The 15354-nt window shown below is 60.1% G+C and overlaps 1 protein-coding gene across 1 annotated transcript in view; it reads left to right on the top strand.

Annotated features, from left to right (window-relative positions):
- Nucleotides 1–15354, top strand: part of NCOR2 (nuclear receptor corepressor 2) — a gene marked incomplete at its 5' end in the record, with an annotated part of 178131 nt that overhangs the window by 95636 nt on the left and 67141 nt on the right. Inside the window, 2 exons of the mRNA XM_082007798.1 lie at nt 2384–2438; nt 4628–4726. Coding sequence (XP_081863924.1) covers nt 2384–2438; nt 4628–4726 — 154 coding nt within the window. The remainder of the gene's footprint in view (nt 1–2383; nt 2439–4627; nt 4727–15354) is intronic.

Here is a 15354-nt window from a genome sequence, read left to right as displayed (position 1 = left end):
GGCTGGAAGAATCCACACCCAGCTCGTGCATCCTGCTGTGCACGGCGGTTTCTGTGTCATCGCCGTGGGTGATGTGGAGCTCAAGGCGTAAATACAGCAGGATTTCAGGGCTCTCACAAAGCTCATTTTAAGAGATTGATACTTAGGAGCTGTGAGGAGGGCCCAGGGAGTCCTGCCCCAGCTCTCGCCCCAATCCCGGTGTGCGGGTAGCCGAGCTGCCTGGTGTGCTGCAGCTTCTAGCCTGGGTTTTTAAGGTGAACCAGAGTTGTGCCATCCATGATCGTGACCCAGAGCTGGCCTCTTCCTCAGCCCGTGAAAACCTGCTGCAATCTTTTGTTCAGCCCTGATGGTGGGGGCTCTCAGAGAAGACAGCCAGGCACTGCAAGGCCGGCAAGCTCCAGGTCTGAACTATTTTAGCTGTTAAAACATAACCACAGGGAAGAATCTGATCTGATTTGCTTCTGGGCAGGATTTCAGGTCTTTTTATTGAGAGCCCACCGCTAGCCTGCTCCCGGGGGAGCTGTGGTTTGCCAGTGGAGGAGCGGGGATGGCTGCAGTACCCCTTGATCCCGCTCAGGCATCGCGGCCCGGTCGTGCTGGGCACTGTGAGAACACAGCGTCCGTCCCTCCTCATGGCGGCACAGCCTGGCCCATGAAAAACAGTGGATTGTCATGTGCGTTGCCCCCCGTGCTGCATTGGCATCAGTGAGAACATGGCCTTGAAAACCCTGTCCCTTGGTCAGCCCTTGGTTTGTGCTGTGTACAGCGTGACGAGCCAGCCCGGCTCTGCTCAGATCCCGGTCTGCCCGCGCAGCCCAGATGCTTTCCTTCCCCCCTCCCCCCCGCATTTCTGGTTTCTTTTTTTGTTTACTTATTTATTTAGTCAAGTGTCTCGGGGATCTTCCTTGGTGTCTGTGTTATATCTGGGGGTGGGGGTGTAAGTTTTGCCCTTCAAAACACTTGGTGGCAGAAAGGCTCATAGAGACTTGGGTCCCTGTTAAGCACCCGAGCATCACGCTCCCATTGCTGCCCATGCTCCCACCTCCCCCGTCCCCCCCATCCCATGTTGTCACCCACAAAAACCTCACGCTGGCTGCAGCAGAGATGAGATCCCCTGCTCTGGTGACCCGTGACAGCGACAGGGCTCTTGCAGTGCCACCCAAAGCAGATGGGGGTCCTGCATCAGGAGGGGCATTGGCAGGTGGGTGACAGCACCCACGTCCTGCTGCCGTGGCTGAAGCCGGTCAGGTCCTCGCTGAGCTCACCTCGGTGCCCTGACCCTGAGTTTGGCAGCGGACCTGAGCAGCGAAGGTGGGAGGAGAGGCCTCGGCCAGCAGCCCCGGGGGAATTGCCGGCAGGGCTGGAGGCACTGAGCCCCTCGCCACATCCTGCCCACGTTGCACCCACACCGCGGCTCGCCCGCCTCCTGCCTCCGAAACATTTTGCCGGGGCACAGAGCCGTCAGCTCCTGGGAGCCGGCAGAGCTGCACGCGCCGAGCAGGGCTGGCCCTGGCCGCGCGGCTCCGGGGCAGAGCCCGTGCCGGTGGCAGCCTCTCCGCCGGGGCCAGCTCGAGCCCTGGCACAAAGTCACCACTCATCAGGCTCCCTGTGCTTTGGTGATGCACCGGTTAACTGTCCTCCTGCCAGCAGGAGCACCTTGTGCCAAGGGCTTGCTTCACCAGCTAGGTGAAGGGATTTGTTGGAGGAGACATCTTTGCGCCCAAGGACAGCTTTCCCGCAGCGGGCGATGCTCCCTCGCGGGCTCCGGAGCTGTGGGCGAGCCTGCTGAGAGCTCCTCCGCTTGCTGGGCAGGAGGCAGTGTTCCTGGGAGCTGCTGTGCCGCTGGGGATCTCTTGAGCAACTCGGCAACGTGGCAGCTCTGTGCTTCCTCCTGGGGTTTGGGTTTCCCTTCCCGTCCTTTGCAGCTGCTCCTGACAGCCCAGCCGGGCCTGGAGTCCTGCTCAGAGGCAGGGATGTCCCCGGCTGCGCTGCGGGGCGCTTGTGCTCGGCCGCTGGCAGCGATTCCTTGCCCTTTCCTTGCCAAGTCCTGAGGCCTCAGCCGGGTGCCAGCTGTGCCCGTGCTGCCGTTGGTACGCACTTGGGTGGCCGTGCGATCGAGCAGGGTGACGGGCAGCCCCCCGGCCCTCTCCCACCCCACGATGCACATCTGCACATTGAAGCTTCCGACCCGCCTGGCTCCACTGGGCTAAATTTAAAGTTCCTGTCTTTCTGGGAAGCTGAGCAGCAGACAAATATTTTCTCAAACCCCTAAGTCCCCCGAGGAGCTGGTCTCACCGCTCCGGGCGCACAGGGCACGGCAGCCCAGCTGCGAAGGGTGTTGGAGCCGGCGCAAACGCTAACCCTTTCCCTCTCGCTCTTGCAGGTTCATGCAGCATCCAAAGAACTTTGGCCTGATCGCGTCCTTTCTGGACAGGAAGGTAAGCCTCCCTGCCTGGCTCTAACCTACCCGGCACTGTCTCTTCTCCATCACGAAACTCCCTTCGGCACCGGAGCAGCCGGCGGATGCTGGGCACCTGTGGGGGGTGGTGGCAGCTCAGAGCCCCGGGCATGGTCCAGGCACCTCCCGGCTCCCTGCAGAGACAAGGGGTTGGCTCAGCTGCGGGCAGACAGGGAGCTCAGAGCCGCGAGATGTGCGAACGCATCCAGGCCGGCGCGCAGGCGTTGCAGCCCACCCCGTGCTCTGCCTGGGGGAGCTGCGTTCCAGCATCTCCCGGAGGCGTTTTGCACCAGCCAGGCTGTCGCACCGGGGCTGTGGGTGCTCGGCTGCCCAGCGCAAAGCGGAGGGGTCCCCTCCTCGTGCAGGGAGGGGATCTTGAGGGTGGGCCGAGTCCCAGTTCATCCAGGAGTTCGGGTTGGTGTCATGTGAGCGCAGACACCTCCCCTTGGTGTTTAGCAGTAGTTTGCTCGCAGGAGGGCCTGACTTTTCCCAAGCCCCTGTGTTGGCTTCTTGGACTTTTTCTTTTTGCTGTTAATCGGGCTGAAGGAAGAAAGGTTTGAAGAAGAGATCTGAAGGAAGAGTGAGTCTCTGGTCCCATCCTGAGCAAGGCCAGGTACCTTCTGTGGGACAGGCCATGTGGGCAGATCCTGGACCAGACCCAGCCTGGAAAGACAGTGACAGACCCAGGCGCTCCCCTGAGCAAGAAACACTCGAGAGCTGCTGCTTCTCTGCTCCCTGTAGTTAGTTGCATCCTCTGCCCCTCTCATGCAGTGTTTCATCCACACAGTGTCCGCTCGCTCTGAGGCAACCCCTCTGCTTTCAGGGGGGTGGCCTGCAGAGGTCCCTTCCAGCCTAAATTATTCTCTGATTCTGCTTGACTCAGGCTGGGGAAATAATTTATAAGACTTTGACTTTCCTGTCCAAAGCAGCAAGCAAGCAAAGGCCAGCAGCAAGCTCATGCTGCTGTTGTCGCTGTAAGATACCAGGCTCTTTTCAGCCTTTCCCACTTGCTAAAGCCGAAAGCGGTGGGGCTTGGATGATGCTCACAATCCAGTCTGTGTTCCAAGCTGTAAAATGTCTTCTAATTTTATTTGTACTCGTTTGTAAATCAGGCTGTAATTATGATACAGAACACATCCATTATCCTGTTGGAGAGAGATGCAAAATATGGCTCAATGTAATGAATTAATAGATTTTTAAATTGCATTATAAAAAAATAGTGATCTTAGCCCTTGGAACAGATGACTAAGTTTTTGTGTTCGCCTGTGTGTGTATAATCAGGGCTAGATTAGAAAGAGATCCAATTAACACTTCAAAAGTTGCAATCTGTTTTTGCAAATGGTTCCACGCCTTGCACAGGGATAGGGAGGGTGCAGCCCCCGTGCCCCCCGGGGGAGCAGGCAGCAGCCCCTTGCTCCCAGGCGCCTGCAGGCGTGGTGGGTCTGCAGTGTTATTTCTGTTCATGCAACCGCTGATCCTGTGTACGAAGATGTAGCCCAAGACCAGCGTTCAGGTGCCTGCCCAGTTCAGCAAAAGCCTTCTCCCGGTGTGCCACACGCTCCGCTGTTCAGGAGCGGAATATGTCCCGGCCACGGCTCCTCGTTTTTCTGACGCGTCCGGTCCGGGGCAGCGCTCGTGGAGCCGACCGCTGGAGTTGGAGTTGGGACGGCGGCTCCTGAGCGCCGGGATCTCATATTGCCCACGAGAAAGTCACGCGCGCTCGAGCCAGCGAGCTTAACGGCTGGAAATAACAGTAGCTGACAGTCGCGTGGCAGGTTGTGCCTCGCGTAACCGCAACAGAGGGTGACAGGCGGCTCTCCTTCTTCTGCCTGTAGCTGCCACAGTCATCTGGGGTCAGCCCTTCCCCTGCGTTGCTCCCGGCGCGCTGTGCTCTCTGCTCTGCACCCCATCTCCATCCCGGCACGCCTGCGGCACAGCCCCGGTCTGTCCCGTGGAAGAGCCGAGCCTTTTTACTAGGACAACGTGCATATTGCCCCCCTCTTCCAGCTCCACCCGAGGGCTTTGGGAGGGAGGCGCGGGGCAGCCCGTTGGGGCTGCAGATCTGCAGAAGCGGCAGGAGACCTGGCGACGGCTGGGCCTGGATGCCTGCGCCCCGACGGGGCGAGGGGCCGGGACCTTCTCTTCCCTGACTGGCCCGTGTCGTTGCAGACGGTGGCAGACTGTGTCCTGTATTACTACCTGACCAAGAAGAATGAGAATTACAAAAACCTTGTAAGAAGGAATTACCGGCGGCGCGGGAAGAGCCAGGTAAGAGCTGGAGGAGCGCGTGGAAACGTTGTCCCTCGCGCTGAGCAAGGAGCTGCAGCGCTTTGCACGTGCAGCTTCTCGGCAGCGCTTTCTCTCAGCACCCCGAATGCTGCTTTTCTCCCCTCCCCAGATGCAGATCTTGCTCGCAGGCTGCGATGGGGCTGCGGTTTTGCTCTGTGCAGCTTTTCAGAACCTGCTGTTTTCTGGCAGTTGATGTTTGTCCGTCCCTGTGCCGAGGTCACAGTAGCTTTAAAAAAAGCAAACAACAAACCCAGGATGCTTGAAAAAGGGGATGGAGTGAATGCAAGCAACCTGGCCACGCGTTGGGAGGAGCACGGGGTGGCCCGTGCAGCCTGCGGCTCTGCGCGAGGCCCGAGCGGGGCCCGTTTCTCTCTCCCCTCTGGAGACGGCAGCCGGCGTGTGACGGGGACGGGGCTCCTGCCTTGCAGAGCCTGCCCAAGGCTCTTCAGACGGGCAAAGGTATGGGAGGAGAGTGACTTGGGTGGGAGGGACTTCTGGTGAGCAGCGGCACAGAAATCTATCTGAGGTGCCGGAGGGTGTCCGAGATCGCCGTGGGGGCTGGCAGATTTGGTGCTGAAGCTAGAGGAGACCCTTAACCCTTTGGTTAAGGGCCGGGCAGATACCTAGGGCACCACGAGGTGCTGGAGGTAGGTGATTGAATCAACCCTTGCCGTTACCATGGCCAAGATACAAATCTAGACACGACCATGCCAGTGTTGCTGCTGATACCACGATACCCAGGTACCCAGATAAGCGCTCACCTTTGGGGCAGGTGCCTTGTCCCCGCAAATGCTTTCAGCCAGAGGAAGGTCCCGCTGGTGGATCCGAACGATTATCCACGTCATGAGGAGAGCGAGGTGACCGCAAAGGGAGTATCTCTCTAGATAACGTGGGGATAGGGATGGAAAAACTGGCCTGGCCTGTGCCACCACTGACATCAGCAGCTCTTCACGCTGCATGGCCATAAAAAGCAGCACTTGGGTCTAGATCCTGATTGGGAGGCAGATAGGTAGCCTCACTCCAGTTTGATTTCTGCAGCATTAAGACATCAGAATAGCTAGCACATGACGAATGTCATGGACGGGGCCCAATTTTCCCTTCTTTTTTTCAGAGACATTAGAGATGGATAAAGCCCTATTAGATTATCCAGTCCCTCTCCCAGCAAACACAGGGTGGTTCCCTCCAGTACATTTTTATAGTGTTTACCATGGTCTGTTTTGTTAGATCACAGCAACTAGAATATGAGGCCACATTTGTTTCTTGTTAGCGGTGGAGACATTTAGCACAGCTCATTCTGGTTTCAATGTTAAGCTGAGCAAGTAACAAGTGTGGAGGGAGAGAGGCAACCTAACGCTCTGCTCTGCATCTACCTACCCACCCCTGTGGCCACAGACCTGCCCGTCCTGCACCCAGCAGGTACGATTTGTATTTCGGTTTTTAAAAGTATCCAAAGCATCACTAGCTGCGGAGTTTCCCACAACGCTTTCCCTCGCTGGTGAGTCTGGTCCAGCCTGGGCAGTGGGGATCGCGTGCCGCCATTTGGCGCCTCGTTCAGCGCCAGCTTCTGGAAGCAGGGACACGCGGCGTCGACCGCAGTAAAAGGCAGGACTGTCTTTGCGAGCAGGGGACAGCAATATTTGTAAATCATGAAGAGGGAGGCTGCTGGGCGCCGAAGGGAGCCGACTGCGCCTCCGCTGCAGCAGACCTCGACTGGACCGTTACCGCTTTTGAAAGGAGAGTCAGATCCCTGAGTCGGGGGGAAAAGTGAAGCAGTGAATATTTCCCGTTGGATGCTCAGGTGGAAGGCGGGATGCTGGGACAAGCTGTAAAGGGCTGGCTGCACGAATAGCGGTAGGAGAGAGGTGCAGAGCAAGAGTTGCTGCGTACGCGCCAGCCTGGAGCAGCTCTCCCCCAGAGCTCCTGGGGGGGTCTCGAGACGCACGCTTTGTGCTGCGATACCTCCAGGATTTCTGGAGTGTCGTTCGCATCCGCTTCCTGGGAGGCTGCACGCAGAGGAGCGGCGGAAGAGCCTGCGTGCAGGCGTGGGAAGCGCACGCTGCTGCGGAGGGGAGACAGCAGAGGCTGGCGGGGCAGCACGGCTGGGTCCATGCCGCAGGGGAGCCTGTGCTCGGGGGAAGAGTCATTTTAGGGTGGGATTTTAAGGTAACGAAGGGAGGAGTGCGTTGTTAGAAGTCCTGCCAGAAGCTGGTGGGAGTGGTGAAGCATCTCCTTTACACCCTTCACGGGGCCGGGGTCTCCCCGGAGTGCGGTGCCGATGGGACCCGCGTTCCCGGGCCAGGCGGGGTCAGTGCGTGGCTGTGCAAACCGGCGCGGGAGAGGTTAGATACTGCCAAATCTGGAGGGCTGGGATGGAGGGATGCTCCTGGTGGGATTTTTTGCTTAGTGAATCTCTTCAGAAGCTGCTCAGATTCTGCCTGTGCCTGCAGAAGGTATGCTCGTTGGGGAGTAACGCTGCCGGCACCTTGGCTACCCACCCTCCCTGCTTGGTCCCGGGGGTCCTGGATTATTTTTAATCCCGTGCGGGTCCCTCATCCTGTTGCCCATGTGGCCTCACGGGGCTGTGGCTGGGGAGCGGTGGCATTGGGCTGCCCCGGCCCCAGGGGCTCTGCCTTCGCCTGCCCGGTCTCAGCCCCCAGAGACGGTGGCGGGGTGAAGGACGGGAGGCACGGGAGGACAGCACGGGGACGGGCAGCGTGCAGCGAGGAGACGGCGCTGCCAACGGCCTTCCTGCAGCGCTGGGAGACACGGCTCCGTGTTCCCAGCACTGTCTGTGCTCTGAGCATGGACTTTCCTGCTGGTAAGGGTTCAAGCAGTTAAACACCAAAAGTGAGATATAATTGATTTAGAAGAGGGGAGGAGAGGTTGACTTTTATATCAGATGAGGGGGACGGATGAGGTCTGGTACAAATAGCATTTCAAGTGCCCTATGCTGTTTCCTTGCTCCTTTTCTCATGGAGAGGTTGGTGGTCTTATTTGCTCTTGGAGGCTGTGGGGAGCTTGAGAGCGAAGTGGAGATAATTACACGTAGAAATAAAGCTACTCTGGTGTCAAGATCATCACTGTGGCCTACTTATTAGAAGTCCATTAAAAAAGAAGAATCCCACTGCTCCCTGGCTGATGGTCCCCTGGCAAAGGATATTCCTCATAAAGCTGCTACTTATTGCTAAAAATCTCCTGCCAAGAGCAGGGACTTCATACGATTCTGCTTCCAGTTTGTCAGAAAACCGAGCAGCCGCCCGCTCCGAGGCAGGGCGCATGCTCCCGGCACGCCGCCTTCCCCAGCGCCGATGAATGGAAGGCGCACCCAGCTGATGGGTCGTGATGTGTAGTATTCAGGCTCCTGAGACGAAGATCCTTTCTAAAATAATCCTCTGTGTTCGGGTATGGAAAATGCTATTTAACCCTGAAAGGGGGGAATCGATAGGAAGAGGAGTAGCTTCAAATGTAATTTCTCACTGAAAAAAAAAAGAGAAAAAAAGAAAAAAGTTTGAGTCGTGGTAAAATGGTCTGATCCAATATTCCGTGTACAGTAATAAGCATAAACTTGCATGAGCTTGTAATGAAAGGGCTTTGCGTGGATGTGTTGCCTGGGGGGGCTGTCGCAGTCGCTCTTCAGGGTATTTCAGAGAGCGTCTCTCTGCGATCAGTCCCAATTCTGTAGCGGGGGGCACCAAAATGGAAGCCAGGCAGTTAGCGCCGTGTGCTTCGCTTTTTGGGCAAGCTGCTCAGCCGGGCTGCGGTAGCGCAAGCGTAGGGCTGAACCCGTGCTGGAAGAAAAGTGACTCTATTTCAACATAGTTATTCCATGCGGAGCGCGGGGTTTTTATTCCAGAATAAATTCGCTTTGATTTTGGAGTAGCGTTGCCCACGTGGCAGCGGGCAGTGGTCGCAGCACGCGGGATCTGCTTCCTGCGGCAGTGCCGGTGAATTCCCGAGGGGAGAAGCTGTGGGGCTCCCGCGCGGTGCCAGGATGGGGAGGCGGGCGTCTGTCCCGCCAGGCGAAGCGCCGATGCTCTCGCCGGCAGGAGGTCGGTCGGCAGCGGCGATGGGCGGCCGGAGGAGCCGCCTGCCCGCCCTAGGGATGACTCAGAGGCGGATGAAGTCATGCGCCGCGGTGGATGGACGCGGCCCGCAGAACGTGCCGTCACGCCGGTCCCCCTCGGCGCTACTGTCAGACGGCACTCACGTATTCCCCGGCGAAAGGGCCCCGTGCGTTAGCGCCGACGCTTTCGAGGACTTGCTCCGTGGCACCCGGGGGACCGGAGCTGCCCGGACCCTCCTTCCTCTGCCGGAGAGCGGTGCCGGAGCTGCGCCGGCAGGGCGGGGGCCCACGGCGTGACCTGGCCGGGCAGCCGGCGTGGTCCCCTGCCAGGGCCGACAGCCTTTCCCAGGCCCACCCTCTTCCCTGCCCCTGCCAAAACTCAAATTGAATTATCCATCCCGCCGGCTGTCCCGCCCTCCCCAGACGCAAACCATTCCCCTCCCCGACGCGGGTAAACAGCCCCAGCCTGGATTTTTATAAACAACCTGTTTACTTTTTTCACGGCAGCACCGTCCCAGGCGGCGGGGCCGGCAGGGGCTGGGGCTGGCAGACGGGCACCGTCTGCCCCCGCTCGGGGTCTCCGCACGCCCCGTCCCCACCGCAGCGGCAGAGCACCCGCCGCGGCCCAGCCTTGCCCTGCCGTCACCTCTCCTCCCTCTGCGGGGATCAGGTCTGGACCTCAGCAAACCGCCTCTTACAGCGCAAACGGTGCGTGTGCCCCCGCTCCGTTAACCACAGCGGCCCGCGAGAGGAGCGATACTTATTTCTGGGAAGCATTCGATTTTCCTCAGTCCGGGGAGTGGCTCCTCGTTAGTGACAAAGGGTTTGACAACTTCTCTTTCAGACGTGGGCAGATACTTGTCATACGATCCTGCTTTAATAAAGCAGCTCGTCCTAGAGAAACAGCCCTGGATGTGGCCAGTGAACTTTGCTGCCACAAATACCAGTAAATTATTCCGCGAGCATCTAAGCCTGTGCTGACTTGGGTGCTGTATTTTAAAGACCGCTGAAATGATCTGCGGAGCGGGCAGGCGCAGGCTGTAACGGAGCAGTTGGCGCGGCTGGAAACGGTGTTTGGGACGTCAGCGTTGGGACGCGGGTTCCTCTTCGGCTGTCGGGACGTCACTGCGAGGTGGCCCCACTCGCCGTCCTGTCCCGTGGCTCTGCCGCGTCCTGCCGTTGCGTGCAGGCTGGGCCGGGTCAGCTTGCTGCTGGGAGACAGAAGGGATTGAACGTGGCTCGTTTTCTGGGCAGGTCTGCAGTGTGACAGCGCTGCTGGTGCTGGGGAAACCTGCCCGGGCCGGCTGAGGCTGCAGGACCCGTGAGAAGTCAAACCTGGCCGGACCCCGCGGTCATGGGTCCCACTCGAATGCGGCCTCATGGGGAGAAAGTTCTCGCAGAGCATTTATCCCTTGGGTGCTCGTGTGTGTGCGGCTTGGTGCAGGCTCTCGGTCTTTAAATCTACATCTCCTCATAGCCAAAAAAAAATCTAGACAAAACCAGCTAACCCCCGGGATCCTTAAAAGTGGTCCAAAACCATCCACATGGGAAGCAGCGGGCTTCCTGTGAGCACGGAGTGTCGTGCTGGAGTGTGTTTGGAAGCGATGGGTCCTGCTCAGCAGCTGACAGTATCCAACTTGCAAAGAAACCGTTTTCCCTCAGGAAAAGTGGTTGTTTCTGGGAGACCCCCCACCTCCCGTGCTTTTCCTACAGCCCGGCGTAGCTCGGGCACTTGCTGGCTCGCAGGGCAGCCGGAGAGCAGTGCTGGGAGATCACGGGCGAGGGCGCGGCATCTGCAGCCTGTCCTCCGCTTTGCTCAGCGCTCTCTGCCGGGGCCCGCGTTCGTCCCCGTGCCTCGAAACGGGAACGTCCGCCTTGCCCTCCGGGTGCCGAGATCGCCGGGCACCCAGCGTGCGGCCGGGGCTGTCACTGCCCTGTCACGGGTGAGGTTGAGCATTGGGGTGCGGGCGCGGAGGAGGTGGGCGAGGTGTGAGACGCGGCTATGTCGGAGCCGGTATCGGTCCTGTAACCCCCCGTTGGCACCTGCGGAGGGTTGTCCTGTCCCTGTCCCCCAGGTGTGCCCCGTAAGGTGCATCATGCCCATTTCGGGGGCGTTGCAGCTTCCCCGCAGCCCTGCCACCCCTCCAGGCAGCGTAAGGAAGCCAACACAATGGAAACTCACATTCCTGAAATCCCAGCTGCAGTTTTGGGGGTGATTAGACGAGAATGATGTGGCCATATTTGGGAAAAGAATCGAAGGATGCGTTGCCGCAGGAGGATGGCTGCTCGGTCCCCGGGTCCCAGCGCGGCCTCGCAGGCTGCTGGCAGCGCAGGGGCGGCGGGGAGACCTGCAGGCTCGCAGCGAGGACAGGCACCGGCAGGCAGGGACGCGCAGCCGCTTCCCTCCGGGGTGGCCCCGGCACGGGCTGCTGATGGACCACTTGCTGATGGACCTTTTGGCCACCGCAGCCGGGCTCTTCCATGCAGCTTGATCACGTCTGCAGTTAGCAATAATAAAATAGTCACTTAAAAGTGACGTGAACCCCCCCATTCCGGTTGGTCCCCGAGCTGGGACTCGTGTTTCTCCAGCAGCAGGTCGATGCATCCTCCCGGCGAGCGCTCCACCACGCCTGCGCCCACGTGAGTACTCCTCAGGACCGGGGTTTGGGATCCAGGCTGGGCACCACCGATCTGGACCCGTAGCATCTTCCTGGTGGGACAGGGAGTGACAGAAGCGGTTGGATTTGGGGATGAGTTGTTTTATCTGTTGTTGTGAGCTAGGTTTAACTGGGAGCGGATGGGAAATAAGTTGTGTCATTGCTAAGTTGCTTTCTAAAGCAGGCACAGCTGAAAACCCCGGAGAAAGCTGCTTCCAACGAGGATGCGGGGCTTGCTTTGCCCCCAGTGCGTTTGCGGCATTCATGGATGCTGCTCTGTGTCCCACAAACCGCCGACCCGACACCTTCCTCTGTTGGCAGGGCTCGGAGGGGGTCGGCACGGGGGGCTGTGAGCACGGCGGAGCGGAGTAAAGCAAACCACAGGGAAGAGAAAACACGTGTTCCCCTCCTGGGACAGAGCAGGGGCTCATCTCCACTGCTTCCAAACGCTATGCTCTCTTCCCCTCGGGTCATTTTCCCTTCACGAGCAATCAAATCACTTTTTAAAAAACTCAGCAGTGACCCAGAAAAGAAACATTTCCTCTTATGGAAAAGCCCTCGGTGATTTAAGGAGGGATCTGAGCGAGCAGGGTCCTGTAAAAATCACTTCAGTGCTTCACTGAGATCAAGGAGCGAGCGGTGGGAAGGCGTCAGTGCCCGCTGTGCTGGGCTGAGCCGCACAGGGACCCCTGCCCGAAAGGCTCCCGTGCCCAACAGGCTCCCGGTGCCACCCGAGATGAGCCCACGCTCGGGTGCGCGCGCCGGACGCGGTCGTGCCGCGGTCTGGTGAATGATGCTGCATCCGGCATCTCTGCAGTCCCCCAGCCAGCCCCTCTCCTCGTCCCTGGCACACTGCTTGTCCCCAGGGCTGGCAGCCTGGGAGATGGCACGGGGCTTTCCTGCGGCACAGCAGGGCAGCCCAGCTGTGGCTGCTGGCGCTTTGCTGCTGGCACCAGCCGTGTTTTGTGGCCTGCGGTGCCGGAGAGCTGTGCTGGCGCGCACGCACGGGGCCCGTTCGGTGCCTCCCGGGACGCTGGGCACAGCCCCGCATTTTCCGTCTCTGCCATGTAATGGTTGCTGTCTTGCAGAGTTTGTTGTTTACCAGCGGCTGAGCAGCACAGCTCCGGGCTGTCGCGGTCGGAGCCGAACCGAGCGCTCTGTGCTCTCTATCATTCTCCTTATCAAATCTGAGCCTGGCTCTTTGATTCTTCGACTTGCTTCCGCAGCCAACAGCATCAAACCCAGCCCTGGGACACGAGCGATCAAAGCCGAGTCGCCGGCAGACATTCCTCTTCCTCTCCTTGTTGTTTTGGCAGCAGCTTGTTTTGCTTTGTGGTTTCTCCCATGAACGGAGGGTGCCGTACGCGGTCGTGAGAAGCCAGGCCGCGCGGCGGTGGGTGGCAGCGAGGGCTGAGGCGTTCCAGACCATCGGATCAGAGGCTCCGGGCCCTGGGAGTCGGCTACATGATACACACATGTATTTGTAAGCCATCCGCCCTGCGCTGCGTATCCAGCCTGCCGCTGACGGATGGGCAGGGACGTGCGGGGAGCGCCGTTTGCAGCGGCCGTGGGGCATCGGGGCCCTGCTACGACATTGGCACACGGGGAAGGATGCTCCAGGGGAGACCTCGGGCGCCTGGGCAGCCTGCTGGCTCAGAGCAGGCTGGCACTGGGGTGCTGGTGGGGGAGTCCCTGCCCTGCCTGTCGTTGGTGTGACCTGCTGGAGGGAGAGTTTGAAAGCAAGTGGAAGGATGGGTGTGGGTGGTGGAGGAGAGAGGACGCTCCCGAGCCACGGTTGCGTGGTGCCAGCCCTGCTCCTGGCAGAGGTGCTCCATGCAGCATCCCGCGGGGGTGGGAGCCGAGTCCCGCCGGCTGTGCCGTGAAGAGTGCGGTGCGCCCTGCCCCGCAGTGCCATTACCGGCCCCCGTGGGACGTTCAGGGTGCTGTCAGCGGGCCATCGCGGGCGTGCTGGGGCTCCTGGAGAAGCGGCAAAGCAAACCCCAGGTGTTCCTGGCCAGCCTAGCGCAGGCCTTTTGTCCGGCTTATCTCAAACTGGTTTTAATTTGCAACTCCCTGATTGCGTGCAGCGAGCTCGGCCTGAGCCTGCTCCGCAGCTGAGTGCCCCTGGAGAACATCATAAATGCCATCGATCTGAAGTCACCCACCGGCGAAGCGGGGAGCCGGCACCCTGCACGCGGGAGAGGCAGCACGGCCGAGCGGGCGCTCCCGGCTGCCAGAGGGGATGGGGCTTGCGCCGGCGGAGCGCAGCTCCCTCCGGAGTCCCTGTCCAGGCAGGCTTCGGTGTGACCCAGTGAGGAGGGGTTGGCACGGGTCACCGCGCTGCTGCAGCGAGCCTGTGAGCAAAATCCCCGGAGCGCTCTGCGGGCGGCGCCTGGGGATGGGCTCGAGCGGCACCCACGTGAGTTGCCGGGCAGCTCAGCCTGGCACGCAGGGCTCCCTCTGCACGAGGGCGTAGAGGGTCGTGGTGTGCTCCCTCCTGATTTAAGGAGCAAGCAGGTTTCTGCGGTGTGTTCGGCTTCTGTAAGAGCCCAGGGCACCCTAACGACGGTGGTGGAGGCGATGCACATGCTGGCAGCCAAATGGCATCCCCCGTGCAGCCAGTCCGCCCTCGAAACCTGCCCTGAGAGAGGGGAGATGTCACCCCCACCCGCACAGCTCTGGCACAGTGCCGTCACCGTGACCCAAGCCGGTTCCCCGCCAGCACGTCCACCAGCAAGCGGCGTGGCCGGAGCTGGCGGTCCTGGGGTAGGAAGGGGAGAGTTGCTGTGAGATGGTGGCCGTGCCCGTCCCTGTCCCCAGCAGGACCAGGGCTGGGGAACTGAGCCGTGCTGGCAACAGTGGTGTTTTGGTGCATGTTTTGGGGGTGCTGCGGAGCAGGGAGCGAGGGGGGACTGGGAGAGGGCACGGGTGCCTCAGTCGCAAGGTGCATGGTTCCGCGGTTAATGCCGGGATGCCCTGCGGGCAGCGAGGGAGGCTTCTGCACGGGGCTCTGGCACAGTCCCGGGTCCTCTGCCGCAGCCCGGCGCATCTCACCGCGGAGGGGATGGGGAAGGCAGGAGCAGTCGTTTTCCAGAGGTTTGCAAGTTTGGAAAATAAATAGCCCCGCGCCGTAGGTTAAGCTTGGCATCCTGGCGGATTAATCACGCTGGCTGCAGCCAGCACTGAGAGCCCCGGTGACGAGAGCTGTGGTTTATAGATGATGATTCATCGACTTGACTTAGAGCGACCACGTTATTCCAGCAGATTGCAAAATCAGAAGAGGAATGTTGTGGTTAGTTTACGGCTTAACTATGCAAATCGTCAGGAAGCCTTCAGAGCCGGAGAATGTAAGGCACAGCGCGCCCGGATGGCTGGGCGGTGAGCAGGGGCCGCGAGCCGGCGATGGGGCTGTCGGGGACCGGCCGTTCGCGGGAGCCAGGGAGCGGGGAGGTGAGTGATTTGGGGGGAGATGAGGGTCCAGAGCTCGTGGTGAGCGTGAGAGCAGGGTGCTTCGGAGGCGGGGGACATGCCTCCGGCTGGGAAGGGGTTTCTGGCTGGTTTCACCGCCTCTGTGCCAAGGCGGTAGGCGTCTCCGGCGGGGCTGGGGAGGGCGAAGGTGGGGAGCTGCTTTCCCCCACCTCCTCCTGGCCTCCAGTCCTGCTTCCAGAAGCAGGCAGTGCCTCGGTGGAGGAAGTAAACAGAGTGGGAGGAGCTGCACCTCTTCCTCACAGGGGCTCTATCCCAGCCAGACCTGCTGCTGGGACGTGCAGCAAGTTGATCGGTTTTCAGCAGGGCCAGTGTTCCGGTGTCCGGGACCTACCTGGAAGCCGGTGTCCCCCGAAAGCGTGCTTGGAGCCAGAACTTTAGAGCGTCTGAAATCCCTGTGA

The sequence above is a fragment of the Phaethon aethereus genome, assembly GCF_964289735.1.
Source record: "Phaethon aethereus genome assembly, chromosome: 17".
NCBI lineage: Eukaryota > Metazoa > Chordata > Aves > Phaethontiformes > Phaethontidae > Phaethon > Phaethon aethereus.
The sequence above is the reverse complement of the archived record's forward strand: the minus strand, read 5'-3'. Positions and strand labels throughout refer to the sequence as shown.